The sequence below is a fragment of the Henckelia pumila genome, chromosome 4 (assembly GCF_033568475.1).
Source record: "Henckelia pumila isolate YLH828 chromosome 4, ASM3356847v2, whole genome shotgun sequence".
In the NCBI taxonomy this organism is placed as follows: domain Eukaryota; kingdom Viridiplantae; phylum Streptophyta; class Magnoliopsida; order Lamiales; family Gesneriaceae; genus Henckelia; species Henckelia pumila.
In genome coordinates, this window is record NC_133123.1 from 33298004 (window position 1) to 33317356 (window position 19353).

The 19353-nt window shown below is 38.6% G+C and overlaps 1 protein-coding gene across 1 annotated transcript; it reads left to right on the forward strand.

Annotated features, from left to right (window-relative positions):
* Positions 1 to 1819: 1819 nt before the first annotated feature.
* LOC140860796 (PR5-like receptor kinase) lies at positions 1820 to 15387 on the forward strand. Its single transcript, XM_073263802.1, is given in 5 exon segments — positions 1820 to 1877; positions 1962 to 2414; positions 9160 to 9165; positions 14737 to 15008; positions 15010 to 15387. Coding segments are annotated over 5 exon segments (1167 nt in total).
* The last annotated feature ends 3966 nt before the right edge of the window (positions 15388 to 19353 follow it).

The window sequence follows — 19353 nt, forward strand, 5'->3', positions numbered from 1 at the left end:
TATTTTATCTTGTCTAGAAAGCAAAATCTAATAATATCAATTAATACAAGGGCCGAAAATATCAAGGAATAAAATTCCTTTCACTATCATTTGAAGCCCGTCAAAATCTAAACGAAATAAACTCTGTTTTGAATTCATCAAAAGGAAAAATGTTCACGGCAAAGACACTCAAGTGAGAAAACAATCGGTTTTTGTTCGGCCTTAATTTACTTCCTCTGTGTTTTCAAGCATCCCCGAAGACTTTTTCTACAATTGGTAGCTGAATTTTGCTTTGTTTAGTTTAGTTTTTTTTTTAAACCAAACCATCTTAACATTAAGGAGAAAGATTAGTACAAAAACTGTTTAAAAGATACTAAATAAACTAGGATGTTCAGTCCACACCATATGGCTAGAAAATAAACAAGTTCTTTTAGTCAAACTATTACGTGCCCACTTTAAACAGAAATCAGATTGTCCGTACAACAAGAGTTTTCCAAGCTCCGAAAGGGTGGATGGGTCGGTTCTGGGGAAGAACAGGGTGCACCTTCAATGCCACGGGCCGAGGCTCCTGCAGAACTGGCGACTGCGGCTCCGGCCAGATGGAATGCGACCGCTTTGACTCCACTGCCGTTACCCTGGCGGAGTTCTCTATCGACCGATCAGTCGATTCCATGGACTTCTACGATGTCAGCCTTGCCAATGGCTTCAACCTTCCCATGAAGATATCCGCCAGAAGCGGATCAAGACAGAACTGCCATTCCACGGGTTGCACGGAGGACGTGAACCGGCTGTGCCCGGCGGAGCTGAGAACCGAAGGCGGCGACGCGTGCCAGAATGAATGTAATGTGTTCAGCGATTCGGAGTGCGGGTCGACATATTATTCGCAGTTGTTCAAGAATGCGTTTCCCTTGGCTTTCAGCCACCCGACAGAAGATGCCGGTGGTCTATTCACTTGCTCCACCGGGGATTATGTCATCACCTTCTGTCCCGCCCTGTTCAGGTACAAGTACAATCTATGAATTATTATTATAAACTAGATTGATTTTAATTCGATCAATAATCCTGGATTCCCCTGCAGCCTGCAAAATGAGAAGTGCAGAGAGCCATTTCAATGTGGCAGCATCAGCAACATAAACTATCCCTTCTGGGGAGCGAATCGTCCTAAAATTTGCGGTTTTCCAGGTTTCCAGTTGCTCGACTACGAGGACGATGTCCCACTGCTCAAGATTGATTCAGGAAATTACAGAGTTCTGGAGATCGATTACCCTTCACAAACTCTAAAAGTAGCAAGACAGGACTTGTGGAACAGCACATGCCCAAGTGTTCTCTTCAACACAACTTTAGATCCAAACTTTTTCACATTTCCTCGAAACTATACTTACGAGAATGCGACTTTGTACTATGATTGCACGACCGATCGACCTCAGGCAACAACTTCTTCCAATCATCAAGAGACACTATCTCTCGATGCACTTGACCCGAGTAGGCCAAATCGTACCAACCAATTTACGTGCAATGTAGGCAGCACGACCGAAAGATTAAATTTCTTTGTGTCTGGGAAGGCATTTGAGCTAGGATCGAATGTCAAATTCAATGATAATATTTTTGTTCCAGTAAACCAATCTGTCGCACATGCTTTGGCCAATGATTCAGCTTCGGTAAATGATTTGCAGAATGCTTTTGCCAGTGGATTTTCGATCCAATGGTTAAATAGCATCGCCAATTGTCAGGGTTGCGTTCAATCAGGTGGGGTTTGTGAATATGAGTTTGTTTTTTGAATTTTTTTTTACCATTTTTGTGTAACTGTAACAAAATCATTCTTAAAAATAAACTTTCTAATATGAAGAAGTTTGTACTAGGTAAATCCGGGCTATCTGTTGTGAGGAAGATTCTAATAGGTAAGTGTTGCACTTCTGTCCCTTAGTTTATCAATTGATTGGATGACTCTATAACGTATGTTGTCATGTGTTTTCTATATTCAGGGATGGCGCTAGTTGTAACAGTTATAATAGTTGTAGCCATTATCATAATCTGTCTCATGAAACGTCGATGCTGCCAGATATTACGAATTCCTTTATACCAGGAGACTAATCCAGATATTGAACATTTTTTACTTAATAATAAATCTCAGGCTCCAAGAAGATATAAATATTCCCAGATCAAGAAAATGACCAAATCTTTTAGTGATATGCTCGGGCAAGGAGGATATGGAAGCGTGTACAAAGGAATGCTACCGGATGGGCAATTTGTTGTTGTCAAGCTGTTGACAGAAACAAAAGGCAATGGAGAAAATTTCATTAATGAAGTTGCGAGTATCAGCAAAACTTCTCACGTCAATATTGTGAATTTGTTAGGTTTTTGTTATGATACAAACAAAAGAGCTCTAGTCTATGAATTTATGTCTAACAAATCTTTAGACAAATTCATTAGTACCAGTGGATCTGCTATGGCCCAGGGATATTGAGCGGGTTATGGGACGATTAACAGGTCTGTCGTTTAGATCGGTGATAACGGAAGAACTTTCTTCATATTTTATTCATCATAATATGCTGGAATTTATACAGAAATTCTGAGAGTCATAAATAGAAAGTTCTCCTAGACTTAGGACTCTAATTTATTCTATGATAACGGAAGATATGCTAAAATCAAGAGTTCTTATTCTACTACCTAATTTATTCCCCGATTCTAGTGAATTTCTTTATTTGAAAGAAGCTAAATAAGTAAAGTTGGCTGTCAGACCATTACATCACTTCCCCCCTGGAAAATGTGTTTGCCCACAAACACAAGAATCAGGAACCGCACGGCCGTAAACGTCACTGTTTCCAGGGGAATATTCCAAACAGTGAAGGTCTTCAGTTGCTTCAAGCCAAAATAATTTTTTACATTGATGACCGCGATGATATATTTCATCGCAGTTGAAACAGAGACCTTTGGCCTTCCTTTCCTCCATATCCATCATGCTTAGCTTCTTAACAAATAAGGGTCTTGAAGAATTAGTGGCTGGATGTTTTGGCGCTGAAGGTGCTTCATTGATAATTCCAAACCTCTTTTCATAGAGTCTTGCAAGGCTCATGGCGCTAATAAGATCAGGAGGATGTTGTAGCTCGACTTCTATTGCAATTTGTTCTTGGAGACCGCTGATGAATAGTTGAACCTCCTGTTCATTGGTCAAAAAACTTACTCGAGCCGCTAACTGCTCAAAGCGGCATTGGTAATCGTCTACTGTTCCATATTGGAGCAATTTGGACAATTGCCCTAGGTTATTGCTTCGCATGGGCGGACCAAAACGTAAATTACATTGAGTTTTGAATTCCTCCCAATGTAAATTTGGGCGGTCACACTCTAATTTCAAAAACCAGACCTGGCTGTCTCCTTCTAAATGGAAGGAAGCCCACCCAACCTTATCTTCATCTGGAGTTCTTTGGTGGCGGAAAAAATGTTCGCACCTATTGAGCCACCCAAGGGGATCGGATAGCCCATAAAATTTTGGGAAATTCAGCTTGGCATAATGTGGAACTAATGAATGGGTCTCTTCTCTGCCTCGTGGTCCATGTCCCTGTGTGCGCTGCTGGAAGGATTGGCGAGCGCTGCTGTTCTCCCCTCCATTATTTGAGAGTTCCACCTTCATATGTGACAAGCTTCTGGACAATTCCTCAAGCTGGACAGTCAATGCTTGCTGCCGCTGTTCGTGTTTCACTTTTCCTCTTGATATGCATTGAGAAACGCCTCAAACTACTGTTGGAGTTGATGAAACACGTTTTCAGATCAGTCAGATCTGATACCCGGAGCAGCGGAAGTTTAAAAATTTTATTTTCTGATCTGGAACGATTCCAGATCATGGGCATCAAATCCTTACGATTAAAATTAAACAAGTAAAATAATAATAACAATTAATATTTTACCTCTTCAAGCTATGGCTTGATCTATGGACTGCAACAGATTAAATCTGCTCTTGTTGTAAATTCTAGGAACCGATGACTCGCTCGATCAACTCCTGAATTAGGTCCACGAATAGAAAACTAAAACCCTCTGATTGATTGCATTAGAAATCAATCAGATGTTTATCGAAGAGATTTACAGATTTGATCTGTCAATTCAGAATGTAATTTTCAAAAAATCACAGACTGAATTCTCTCACAAAAGGGAGACAGAGTTCGAAAATTCTCCTTAGAATTAATCTAGGATTTTCCAAAACTGTAGATGTGTGTTGTTCAAAAACCCCATCAACTCCTATAGCAACCCTACCCAGATCCACTACCTAATCAGAGTGATTAGCTCAAGCAACAATAATTAAAGCGTTAAATAGCGGATAATTCCAAAGTACAACAAATCCAATCGGCAGAATACAACCGACAATAGAAACAGTGTATAATTATTTATACAACCAAATCGAAATTAGGGTATCAGAATCCCTAACAAAATACCTCTGCACGGTAGCAACCTCAACCCTGCTGGGAACCACTGGGATCGTCCAGCCTCAGACCTGACCCGCCACAAGGTGTCCCAAAATACGAAACATAAAGGGCGTGAGCGACTACGCTCAATACGGAAGCAATGATATAAATACAATTATGAGCATGCACATGACTTTAAAAATCAGGGTTAAATCACTTTACTCATGGCGCCTGGAATACACAGTACCGGGCAAGAGAGCGACTCCACGTGGTACTCGTATATTCCCAAGACACGAATCCTCAGGAAGAATCGCCTCGACTGATGGAAACTGTCATGACTCACATCATACCCGATGCAGTCTCCGTAAAAACATATGCATGTGCTAAAAACAGTAAAACATAGCCAATACAGCACATACATCATGCATCACACACATATGTATAAATATCATGCCGGCTATCTCGGTCAGTACTTATGTACCTCTAACACTGCAGGTCAACTCCTACCACACCCGTCTAGGTCCAAAGCCTACAAGTCTGCTCTACTGCGTCTACACATGCAAAAGTCCATGAATCACTATAAACGCTCTAAAAGCCTTAACTAAGCTATTTCATACTCCTAAATATTTTTAGGAAGCCAAATTATACCTTCGTCCGTCGTCAGCCCGCTGGTGTAGAATCGCCTCAAAACTTAGGCACACCTCCGCTACGACGCCGGGATCGCTAGGCAACTTCCGGATTTCCAATAGGATGCCTAGAACTCCGTAGATCTAAGTAAGAAGGTTCGAAAACCAGAGGAGAGGAGGGAAATTGGTGCACAGAATGAGGACTCGGACCCCTTATTTATAGACGGCGATCGGAACGTCCGATCCCTCATCGGAACGTCCGATCACGAACGGAGCGTCCGATCGTGACATCGGAACGTCCGATGTCACCTCACGTGCGTAAGCAGTGACATCATCTTGCTGACGTCGGTGATGACGCCAGCCCTAGCCAGAACGGAACGTCCGATCCTCCAACGGAACGTTCGATCCAGATCGGAGCTTCCGATCTGTGCTTCGGAGCTTCCGATCCACTTCGGATAATTTTAGGCAAAAACCTTGATTAATTGCGGGTCACTACATTCTCCCCCACTTAAGAAATTTCGTCCTCGAAATTACATCTTAAGGAAAACATAGTATGCAAAATCTATGCTCTTATTACAACTGAACAATATACATTCGATACAACAGAGTACAAAATTTTAAAACAACTCGGGGTGCTCGGCTAACATCCGACTCTCCAACTCCCAAGTAGCTTTCTCTGTACCTCTGCGTTGCCACTGTACCATCACCAACGGTATGCGCTTGTTACGAAGCACCTTGTCCTTTCTGTCGAGAATTCTGAGAGGTTTCTCCACATATGACAAATCGTGGTCTAGTTGCACCTCAGTCGGACGCAAGATGTGGGACTGATCCGCCACGTACTGTCTCAACAAAGACACGTAAAGCACATCATGAATCTTCGAAAGATTCGGTGGCAAGGCTAGACGATAAGCCACGTCTCCAACTTTCTCGAGAATCTCGAAAGGACCAATAAATCTTGGTGACAACTTACCCTTGAGACCAAACCTCATCACCTTCCGAAAAGGTGATACACGCAAGAATACATACTCTCCTTCTTCAAAATGAAGTGGCCTGCGGTGAGTGTTCGCGTAGCTAGCCTGTCGATCCTGGGATGCCTTAATCCTGCGTCGGATCAATTATACTGCATCAGTCATCTGCTAAATCATCTGAGGACCCTCCACCTGCCGCTCGCCAACCTCGTCCCAAAACAAAGGTGTACGACAACGACGTCCATAAAGATCCTCAAATGGTGCCATGCCAATGCTGATATGGTAGCTATTGTTATAAGCGAACTCCACCAATGACAAATGATCGTGCCATGCTGGGCCAAAGTCCATTACGGTAGCTCGAAGCAAGTCCTCGAGAGTACGGATAGTCCTCTCCGATTTTCCATCAGTCTCTGGATGATACACTGTGCTCAAACTCAAAGTGGTACCAAGAGCACGCTGAAAACTCCCCCAAAATCTTGAGGTGAAACGAGGATCTATGTCGCTCACAATACTCAGTGGAATACCATGCAAACGGACAATCTTTTGCAGATACAGCTGTGCCATCCTGTCGAAGGTGAAATACCGGTTATATGGTAAGAAATGCGCGGATTTCGACAATCGGTCAACAACAACCCAAATCGCGTCGCAATTCCTGGAAGACATAGGTAAGTGGGTGAAAAAGTTCATCGTCATATGCTCCCACTTCCACTCAGGAATATCGAGATTGTGAAGTAGACCTCCGGGTCGACGATACTCTGCCTTGACCTGCTGACACACAAGGCATCGGGACACGAACTGATAAACGCTGCGCTTCATTCCTTTCCACAAAAATCGAGTTCGTAGATCCTTGTACATCTTCATGCTGCCAGGATGTACTGAGAACCTACTATGATGAGCTTGCGATAAGATCTCATCTCTAAGTGTGGAATCATCAGGCACAACCACACGGCCAGAAAGACACAACAAACCATCCGCCTGAAAATGGAAACCAGCTGAATTCTCACCCTCAGTGAATCGGGCTAATCTTTGAATCTTGGGATCAACACCCTGTGCCTCACGAATACGTCTATACAAGGCTGGCTCGGCAAGCACAGACGCAACACGAACTCCCTGTTGTTCCTTCTTGTGACGGAAAGTGAAACCCAAGGAACAACACTCTTCGACCATTCGTGACACTGCACTGGTACGAAGGGAACTCAAATAAATCTTGCGACTAAGCGCATCAACAACCGGATTAGAAGATCCTGGATGGTAATTGATTTCGCAATCATAGTCCTTCAGCAAGTCCATCCAACGGCACTGTCGCATGTTCAACTCTGCCTGAGTGAACAGGTACTTCAAACTCTTATGATCAGTAAAAATCTGGAATCGTTCACCGTACAAATAATGACGCCATATCTTCAGAGCAAAGACAATGGCTGCAAGCTCTAGATCATGTACGGGATAATTCCCCTCGTGAGTCTTTAGTTGCCTGGAGGCATAGGCAATCACATGCCCATTTTGAGTCAACACACACCCCAAACCCTGAAGATAAGCATTAGTGTTGACTACGAAACCAACAGATCCAGTCGGCAAGGATAGTACTAGAGCAGTCGTCAATCGACGTCTCAACTCACGAAAACTATCTTCGCATGCGGAAGACCACTCAAAAGAAACATCCTTTTGCGTCAACTGTTTCAAAGGCCTGGCTAAGAGAAATTCTCCACGAATCGACGGTAGTATCCGGCCAAACCCAAGAAACTACGAATCTCAGATGCTGTCGTCGGGCGCGACCAATTAAGAATAGCCTCTGTCTTGCTAGGATCCACTGATACTCCATCTCTAGAAATGACATGACCAAGGAACACAACTCGGTCAATCCAGAAGTCACACTTGCTGAGCTTAGCATACAACTGATGCTCTCGCAAGGTCTGTAAAACAGTACGAAGATGAAAGACATGCTCATCCATGCTACGAGAATACACAAGGATGTCATCGATGAACACTACAACGAACTTATCCAAGAGCTCTTGGAAAACCCTGTTCATCAAATCCATGAAAACAGCTGGAGCATTCGTCAGACCAAATGGCATCACTAAGAACTCATAGTGCCCATATCGAGTACGAAATTCTGTCTTTGAAACATCCTCGTCTCTAACTTGCAACTGATGATACCCAGAACGCAAGTCGATCTTGGAATAGACAGAAGTACCCTGCAATTGATCAAACAGATCGTCAATCTGTGGGAGAGGATACTTGTTCTTTACTGTCACTTTGTTCAACTGACGATAGTCAATGCACAAACGCATCGAACCATCCTTCTTCTTGACGAATAGAACCGGGGCTCCCCAAGGTGAAACACTGGGTCAAATGTAGCCCTTATCAAAAAGATCCTGCAACTGCTGCTGCAACTCTCGCATCTCAGATGGAGCTAATCGGTACGGTGCTCGGGAAATCGGCGCTGTCCCTGGCAACAAATTAATGCCAAACTCGATCTCTCGCACATGTGGTAACCCTGGAATCTCGTCGGGAAACACATCCGGGAACTCACTGACTACTGGTATCTCCTCCATGTCCGGACCCTCTAAGGATGCATGAATCGCATAGATCAGGTAGCCTTCCCCGCCATACTCTAAAGCACGTCGGGCTTTCAGAGCAGAAACCACTGGCATCAGGGGTCGCGCTCCCTCACCATAGAAATACCAAGCATCCTCAGCCTCGGGGCGAAACTGGACAAATCTCTGGTAGCAATCCACTACCGCTCGATACGAAGTCAAAAGATCAATCCCGATGATACCATCAAAGTCATCCATCGCTAAAACCATCAGGTTAGCACTCAACAGATGTCCCTCAAATCCCAAAATACAACCCAAAACAAGACGCTTAGCTAAGACTTCCTGACCCATCGGAGTTAAAACCGCTAACAAGACGTCTAAGGAAACAAAAGGTAATCTATGCCTCTTTACAAATCGAGCTGATATGAATGAATGCGAAGCACCGGTATTGATAAAAAGATAAGCAGGAAAACCGCACAAACTAAAAGTACCTGCAATCATATTCTCACTGTCTGCCTGAGCCTGCTCCTGGTTCAGCGCAAACACCTGCCCCTGAGCACGCGGGCGCGATGACTGTCCTCTCGAAGAAGACTGAGAATGATGTCACTGCGATGGCTGCGACTGCTGACGCTGCTGCTGATACTGCGGTGGCTGATAGATAGTGGTCTGAGAACCACCAAAACTCCCCGAACCACTCACTGTACCGGCCAAAGTGGGACAATCTCTCTTCATGTGACCCTCCTGGCCGCACTGAAAACAAACACCAGTGATATGAGGACACGGTCCTGGGTGATGCTTCCGTTTGCACTGAAGACAACGTCGTGAATCACCAAAACGATGAACACCGCCAGATCCGGAAGAAGAAGAAGAAGTACCACCCTGTTTCTTAAAAAAACTGGGCCCTTGGACCCAAAGAGCTAGATGGTCTGGATGCAGAAGATCCGAAAGTCCCGTTCCTCTGCAGACTGTCCTATGCCTGGTGACAATTGTTCACCAAATTCTCGAAGTTCCTCTCTCTGCCCGCGGCAACCAACTGATGAATGTCAGGGTTAAGGCCTTGAAGAAATAGATCGTGCATCGTCTCTGAGCTACTCGCAATATGGGGACTGAAAGAAAGAAGCTCAAAGAATTTCTGCTGGTACTCATCAATGGTTATAGTACCCTGTCGCAAACTCAGCAACTCGCTCGCCTTCGTCTGACGCAAAGCTGGAGAAAAGTAATGCTTCTCAAAGGAAGACTTAAACTCAGCCCAAGTAGCGGTACCCCTGGCGGCAATAAACGGAGTAGAAGTAGCTCTCCACCACCTCTTCGCATTTCCCTCTAGAACAAAAGCTAAAGTCTCCATCTTCTGGGCTTCAGTACACTGATACTCCCGAAAACAACTCTCCATACGCTCCAACCAGTCCTCAGCAACTGCAGGAGCCTCGCCACCCACCAATGGCTTAGGAGCCATCTGAAGAAAACGGTTCATACTAAAACGCCTATGATCCTCATGATGATGTCTATGGTGATGTCTCCTTGGTGGATCACCCCAACGACCACCACTAGCCTGACTTTCGTAATCATCATCTGCCATCTGTCAATAACAACAGACAACTCTTAAAATCCGCTTTACTAATTCCCAGTTGCAATGCGCTCTGATACCAATGAATGTAGCGACCCTACCCGGATCCACTACCTAATCAGAGTGATTAGCGCAAGCAACAATAATTAAAGCGTTAAATAGCGGATAATTCCAAAGTACAACAAATCCAATCGGCAGAATACAACCGACAATAGAAACAGTGTATAATTCTTTATACAACCAAATCGAAATTAGGGTATCAGAATCCCTAACAAACTACCTCTGCACGGTAGCAACCTCAACCCTGCTGGGAACCACCGGGACTGTCCAGCCTCAGACCTGACCCGCCACAAGGTGTCCCAAAACACGAAACATAAAGGGCGTGAGCGACTACGCTCAATACGGAAGCAATGATATAAATACAAATATGAGCATGCACATGACTTTAAAAATCAGGGTTAAATCACTTTACTCATGGCACCTGGAATACACAGTACCGGGCAAGAGAGCGACTCCGCGTGGTACTCGTATATTCCCAAGACACGAATCCTCAGGAAGAATCGCCTCGACTGATGGAAACTGTCATGACTCACATCATACCCGATGCAGTCTCCGTAAAAACATATGCATGTGCTAAAAACAGTAAAACATAGCCAATACAGCACATACATCATGCATCACACACATATGTATAAATATCATGTCGGCTATCTCGGTCAGTACTTACGTACCTCTAACACTGCAGGTCAACTCCTAGCACACCCGTCTAGGTCCAAAGCCTACAAGTCTGCCCTACTGCGTCTACACATGCAAAAGTCCATGCATCACTATAAATGCTCTAAAAGCCTTAACTAAGCTATTTCATACTCCTAAATATTTTTAGGAAGCCAAACTATACCTTCGTCCATCGTCAGCCCGCTGGTGTAGAATCGCCTCAAAACTTAGGCACACCTCCGATACAACGCCGGGATCGCTAGGCAACTTCTGGATTCCCAATAGGATGCCTAGAACTCCGTAGATCTAAGTAAGAAGGTTCGAAAACCAGAGGAAAGGAGGGAAATTGGTGCACAGAATGAGGGCTCGGACCCCTAATTTATAGACGGCGATCGGAACGTCCGATCCCTCATCGGAACGTTCGATCGCGAACGGAGCGTTCGATCGTGACATCGGAACGTCCGATGTCACATCACGTGCGTAAGCAATGACGTCATCTTGCTGACATTGGTGATGACGCCAGCCCTAGCCAGAACGGAACGTTCGATCCTCCAACGGAACGTCCGATCTAGATCGGAGCTTCCGATCTGTGCTTCGGAGCTTCCGATCCACTTCGGATAATTTTAGGCAAAAACCTTGATTAATTGCGGGTCACTACAACTCCTATATATAATTTCTGTACTGGACTAAGTTATATGTCTAATAGGACACTAACACCTTAGGGCACATTAGTTATAACTTAAGCCCAACAAGCCAAGCCTGTTATTATAGAAATTAATATAAAATTCATCATGACTCCGATTGATAAACAGATTTCACCAATGTGCACAGAAACCATTTCTGCACCTTTTAAAGTCAAGATAATTTTTCTGAATCCGAATTCAGTGATTTCCAAAAATGCACATCCCTATGTCATTTTAGGAAATTCCATTCCCTTTAGTTAAGAAGTCCAAATTCTCTTTCGCCAAATTTAACTTTTAAATTCAAATATCTCAACGGGGATTAGAAATCCATTACTTGTGTAACCCTCAATGGTTCAGGGATACAACTAGCCGTGGGCTCACAACTCCTTGTAACTCGGAACAACAATTTCCGACTTACCCATCGAATCATGGTAAGAGCGCCTAGCAACATCGCCCCATGATTCCCTAGGTATCACTGATAGTGCCTGCAAGAACTAGTAGGTTTTGGTTAGCGTACAGTATGGTCCCTTCAACCATATATCCCAATCGAATCAACAACCATTGGTACATCGAGAGTCATTCGAGATTTGATAACTATGCAATACATCTTGAAGATCAAATAGTGACATCGCATGTGCTACTAGGAAACCAAGTAACCTAAAGCACATCATGTACTCTGGCCAGAGATTTGTCACACTAATATCTCCTCAGATCGCATAGGATATCCACAGTCGCAAGCATGTGGTGAATCCTTGAAAACAAAGAATTGACTCCTATATGTGTCGTAAATGTACCCAATCTCGACACCTAATGACCCTCATAGAGTCGGTAAACGAGTCAAAGTACAGTACTAACATATAGAGTCTCCATGATATTTCAAGTAGTAAGGACTAATGGTGTACAACCAAAACCGCGGACTTATACACTCAATTAATGATAACCACTTGGAAAGTCCGAATAGGGTAGTTCGATCATCCATCATATGAATATCCATTTGCATGCTTCGAACATCTCTATGTTCTATACCAATGAAACGTGGTACTAGGCATCGCAAATGCTAGTCTCAATCTCCAGCGATCCTTATCCTTATTAGCGGATGGCTCAATTGACTAGGAACTGTTTAGAATATACAGTGATTATAAGATGTGTTTCATGATAGTCATTCAATTCTACTATCACATTTTACATGTACTCTAGTATATTCAAGGTCTTTATCTAAACATCGTATAGTATATTCAAGGTCTTTATCTAAACATCGTATAGTACGTCACACCATAATAATATGATAAAAGATAAAGTAAATGCCAATATAAAAATGTAAATTATATTAAACAAAGATTGTTTACACATAGAGTCACAAAATCCCTTAGTCACAAGTTGGATAAGAGGGCACCTACTCTTTCAGGAGTGTGCTGAAATCACCCATGGTTGCCGGCTTTGATACCAGATTGTTATGGCCCAGGGATATTGAGCGGGTTATGGGACGATTAACAGGTCTGTCGTTTAGATCGGTGATCTTTTTAGAGGATTTACGCTCCTTTTTCCCTATTGTGATAATTGTGCTAAGGGCTCGTTAAGAGAAAACCCTATGATCTCGTAATACTTTTTTAAAAGAACTTTCTTCATATTTTATTCATCATAATATGCTGGAATTTATACAAAAATTCTGAGAGTCATAAATAGAAAGTTCTCCTAGACTTAGGACTCTAATTTATTCTATGATAACGGAAGATATGCTAAAATCAAGAGTTCTTATTCTACTACCTAATTTATTCCCCGATTCTAGTGAATTTCTTTATTTGAAAGCAGCTAAATAATTAAAGTTGGCTGTCAGACCATTACATCACTTCCCCCCTGGAAAACGTGTTTGCCCACAAACACGAGAATCGGGAACCGCACGATCGTAAACGTCACTGTTTCCAGGGGAATCTTACAAACAGTGAAGGTCTTCAGCTGCTTCAAGCCAAAATAATTTTTTACATTGATGACCGCGATGATATATTTCATCGCAGTTGAAACAGAGACCTTTGGCCTTCCTTTCCTCCATATCCATCCTGCTTAGCTTCTTAACAAATAAGGGTCTTGAAGAATTAGTGGCTGGATGTTTTGGCGCTGAAGGTGCTTCATTGATAATTCCAAATCTCTTTTCATAGAGTCTTGAAAGGCTCATGGCAATTGTAGCTCAACTTCTATTGTTATTTGTTCTTGGAGACCGCTGATGAATAGTTGAACCTCCTATTCATTGGCCAAAAAACTTACTCGAGCCGCTAACTGCTCAAAGCGGCGTTGGTAATCGTCTATTGTTCCATCTTGGAGCAATTTGGACAATTCCCCTAGGTTATTGCTTCGCATGGGCGGACCAAAACGTAAATTACATTGAGTTTTGAATTCCTCCCAATGTAAATTTGGGCGGTCACGCTCTAATTTCAAAAACCAGACCTGACTGTCTCCTTCTAAATGGAAGGAAGCCCACCCAACCTTATCTTCATCTGGAGTTCTTTGGTGGCGGAAAAAATGTTCGCACCTATTGAGCCACCCAAGGGGATCGGATAGCCCATCAAATTTTGGGAAATTCATCTTGGCATAATGTGGAACTGATGAATGGGTCTCTTCTCTGCCTCGTGGTCCATGTCCCTGTGTGCGCTGCTGGAAGGATTGACGAGTGCTGCTGTTCTCCCCTCCATTATTTGAGAGTTCCACCTTCATATGTGACAAGCTTCTGGACAATTCCTCAAGCTGGATAGTCAATGCTTGCTGCCGCTGTTCGTTTGTCACTTTGTCCTCTTAATATGCATTGAGAAATGCCTCAAACTGCTGTTTGAGTGTGCTGAAATTGCCCATGGTTGCTGGATTTGATACCAGATTGTTATGGCCCAGGGATATTGAGCGGGTTATGGGACGATTAACAGGTCTGTCGTTTAGATCGGTGATCTTTTTAGAGGATTTACGCTCCTTTTTCCCTATTGTGATAATTGTGCTAAGGGCTCGTTAAGAGAGAACCCTATGATCTCGTAATACTCTTTTAAAAGAACTTTCTTCATATTTTATTCATCATAATATGCTGGAATTTATACAGAAATTCTGAGAGTCATAAATAGAAAGTTCTCCTAGACTTAGGACTCTAATTTATTCTATGATAACGGAAGATATGCTAAAATCAAGAGTTCTTATTCTACTACCTAATTTATTCCCCGATTCTAGTGAATTTCTTTATTTGAAAGCAGCTAAATAAGTAAAGTTGGCTGTCAGACCATTACAGGATCACTCGATACAGACTGTCAATTGGATTGCAAAACATTGTATAAGATTGCAGTTGGCGTTGCTCGAGGTCTAGAATATCTTCACAAAGGCTGCAATGCAAGAATTGTTCATTTCGACATCAAACCTCAAAATATTCTATTGGACGAAGAATTTTGTCCGAAGATATCTGATTTTGGGCTTGCTAAGCTATACAAGAAGAAGCAGAGTATTTTATCTATGGCCGAGACGAGAGGTACTGTTGGATACATTGCTCCTGAAGTATTCTCTAGGAATTTTGGAGGCGTTTTCTCACAAGTCTGATGTCTATAGCTATGGGATAATGATTCTTGAAATGGCTGGAGCACAAAATAATGTTGGCATTGGATCAAGTCAATCCGGTGAAAATGATTTTATAGACAAAATTTATGAGCAAGTGATCTTACATGAAACTGAGAACATGGATGCAATTGCAAGTGATCAAGATGAGGAAAAAGCCATAGGAAAAATGTTTTCGGTTGGATTTTGGTGTATTCAGACTGTCCCGTCCCAGAGGCCGTCGATGTCTAAGGTTGTGGAAATGTTAGAAGGTAGTCTTAAATCCATACAGATTCCACCAAAGCCATTTCTGTTTACTCCTACGACGCCGTTGGAGCCTAATTCAGACTTGTTCCCGCCTGTATTGTAAATGTAAAGACAGAGAGTTCGTTTGAGAGAGCTTGTTTGTTAGCTTTTTCTATATTCCGCACAAAAAATCAAAAGACATTGTTTGGTTTGATGTATTATTAATCTATGTATAACTTATCACAATCAATTTCGCCTTATTTTCGTCATATTATTTATCTATTTATTAATTAATAATTTTACATTAATTAAATCAAATAAATTATAATCTATCCATCAAATCAAATAATGTATTAACAATTTTTTTTTATTTTTAATTTACATTATATTACTTATCTATGGATTACTTAACCTATCACTCAAACCAAATGGTGCCGAAATGTATTAATTCCTAAACTTGTAAAACCACGTGGGAAAAGAAACCAAAGAAATGTTGAATTTACGTTCTATCATAAAAGAACATGAATGAATTTACGTACGTGTTTCAAGATAATGAAATCATCATATTTTGAAATTTTAATTTATTGAATGATATATGTATATACACGACCATGAAAAAAGTCAAAGTCAAAGCCAAAACATCAATGAGCTTTTTTTCTTTATATTCTATTTTTCAATCTAAATATTTGACTTTGTGCAATTGGATTCTTGTTTCCAAGTGTCAGCCGCCTCAGTACCTTTTAACTGGGAAAATTGCAAAAATCTCGTAAATTGGTTTGTTTCAGCTTCTTCTCGTCAAAAGTTTGATTTTCGTTAACTAGAATTTTTAAAACTTTGATATTTTTTGGCCGAAGGTTACTAAGCTGTTCAGTTGGCACCAAAGATGCTAATATGACCTAAAAAAAGGTTTACATGAACGCCAAGTGTCCTTGAAAATTGCGAAAAAATTATGGCAAGTTAACCGGTCCCAAAGAATTTTCTCCATGATCTATTTATTGTTGTGATGATGTCTTTAATCTGCTTAGTAATTTTTTTTATAAGGCAAAAACTCCTATGAGACGGTCTCAAGAGTCATTTTTATGAGACGGGTCTCTTGTATGGGTAATCCATTAAAAAATATTACAATTTATGCCAAAAGTATTACTTATTATTATAAATATGGGTAGGATTGACCCGTCTCACGGATGAGACCGTCTCACAAGAGTATTACTCTTTTTATAATCATTATGACTTCTTGTTATATTTAATGCATGTATTACATATACTAGTAAACAGCACGTGCGCGTGGTGACACTTTGTTTTTATAATATATATTTATTATTTTTATAATTATATTTAGTGGGATTTTCAGGCATCATAATAAAAAATCATATAAAATTGAATTATTAATTATGTAATCAACTCAAATAATATAAAGATTAATTTTTTTTCACTTTGTGTCGTATTAATGGTGAATTTGTATTTTTAGTCCTGTAAATTGAATATTTTTCCTTTTTAGTCACGTCACGATACATTTTCATTTTAGTTATGTCACTCGTATATATATTGTGTTTTATTTTGATCATTTAACTCACATGTTTTTTTTTTAAATTATTTTTGGTTTTTTTACCATAATCTATCATGTTTCTCGATCATAAAAAATATAAAAAATTAAAATAAATACAAATTAAATGATCAAAATAAAAACAATATACAAGTAAAATGACAAAAATGAAAATGTATCGTAATATGATTAAAACTGAAGAGCATTCAAGTTAGATAATACTCCCCCATCCAATTATATAAATCATGTTTGTCTCAAATTTATAGGAATATATATATATATATATAACATTTTAGTAATATTTTTTTTACACTCTACCCCTATTAAGTATTAACTATATTTTGAAACTTGTGCATTAATTTTTTGAATACATTCAAAGGTATAAATTAATAGAAAGTTTACAAAATTTGTTTTCTCGATTATTTTTTTAATATGTGTTAAAAAAATAATCAAAAAATAATAAGAATGAAAAATATGAAATGAGTCATAATTACACGCATTACCATAGTATCAATTATATAATTTGTTCACTTAATATTAATAAAGAAAATAATCTACTAAACCATAAAATTTATTAATTTAAATCTTTTTATCATAATAATCAAACTCGAATATATATATATATATATTATCATTATTAATTAAATTTGTATAATTATTATTAAAATTTCTCTTCTTAAATATATAAAAATATCAAGGATTTAATTTATAATCTAAAAATTTCGTAAATATATATTTTTAATTATAACTTTTTATATTAATGTCGTAATTTTGAGATTTGAGTTTTGTTCTTTTCAAGATTTATTTATATTTGATTAACTACAACTCAATTAAAGTCATAAACTAAAATTTATCTTTTACTTTAATATTCTTATCTTTTTTTAATATCAAGGGTTACATTTATACTCTTACATTAATATTTATGGATATTAATTAATATTTACATATAATATAATAGAAATATTTATTTTAGGGTACTTTTACTTATATATTTTTAACTCTAAATTTTAATATTATATTACACTAAATTTTTAATTCTAACTTTTTATATTAATACCGTAAGTTTTAGTTTTTTATTTTGTTCTTTTCAAGATTTTCAAATTCCTTCATCTCCCATATTCTGAATTGAGATGCAATGTGGTTTGTCTTTTATTCACATACTATTAGACAATAGTTACTACAGAGTCACCGAATTTCGTTATAACTCTTTTAATAAACACATCTGATGAACTAAAACCAATCTCTACAAAATTGACTCACATACTAAGTGGCATATATATATATAATAAGAAGGTTATTTACAAAACCCAAAGAACCTCAAGTATCGATGACCTTATGAAAATTATAAATCTGACACATTCACGAAAATATAAATATGAATTCTCCTAATAAATTTTGTGAATAAATCCATTCAAGATACATTAATGATTATTGTATGTTTTAATTGTCCGGCCACATTCAGTTATAAGTACTCAATAGATATAATTTATATTATTCAAATTTATGTATAATTATTTTTTTTCTATTATATTATCCTACATTATTCTAGTATTGGAATTAGTTAATACAAAATTGTTAATTAACAATTTTAAAATTTTATTTTTTTATTCACATTTTTAGATCAGTAATAATATATAATAGATAATTTAATTCTTTTTTTCCGATGTTCATATAAAATACATTGATACTTGATAGATAATATATAAATTTAAAATTATTATTTTTTATTTACACAAAAATATATAAATTAAAAACTAAAAAAGATAAAATGTTAAAAATAAAAAAAAAATTCATTAAAATTTGTTTTTTTTTATTCATACTGATAGATAATATTAGATAATAGATAAGTTAATTCTTTATTCTCATAGATGTTCATATAAAATACATTGATACCTAATTATTACACTAAAAAAATATAAATTAAAAATTAAAAATATAAAATATTTTAAAGTAATTCATCAAATTTTTTTAATTAATTATCATCAAATGAAAAATGAAAGACTAAATATAGTAGTAGTTGTGCAATAGGTCAACCTACTTACTAATTGCAATTAAGTTATAGTCATAAATGTATATAACATAAATGAATTATATTTAATAGATAAAATATATATTTACTTTTATGCCCTAGTTAAAATGAGACTATTTACTTTTATATCCTTATATATATTAATGTAACCTACATAAAATGTGGAATAGAAGGACAAATTTGTCAATTCACAATTGTAATTTTTAATTGTCCGGCCACATTCAGTTACAAGTACTCAATCGATATAATTTATACTGTTCAAATTTATGTATAATTATTTTTTTCTATTATATTATCCTACATTATTCTAGTATTGGAATTAGTAATTACAAAATTGTTAATTAACAATTTTAAAATTTTATTTTTTTTATTCACATTTTTAGATAAGTAATAATATATAATAGATAAGTTAATTCTTTTTTTCCCATAGATGTTCTAAAAATATACAAATGAAAAATAAAAAAGATAAAAATGTTTAAAAGTAAGTCATATATCGAAATATTTTTTCTTTAAAATTT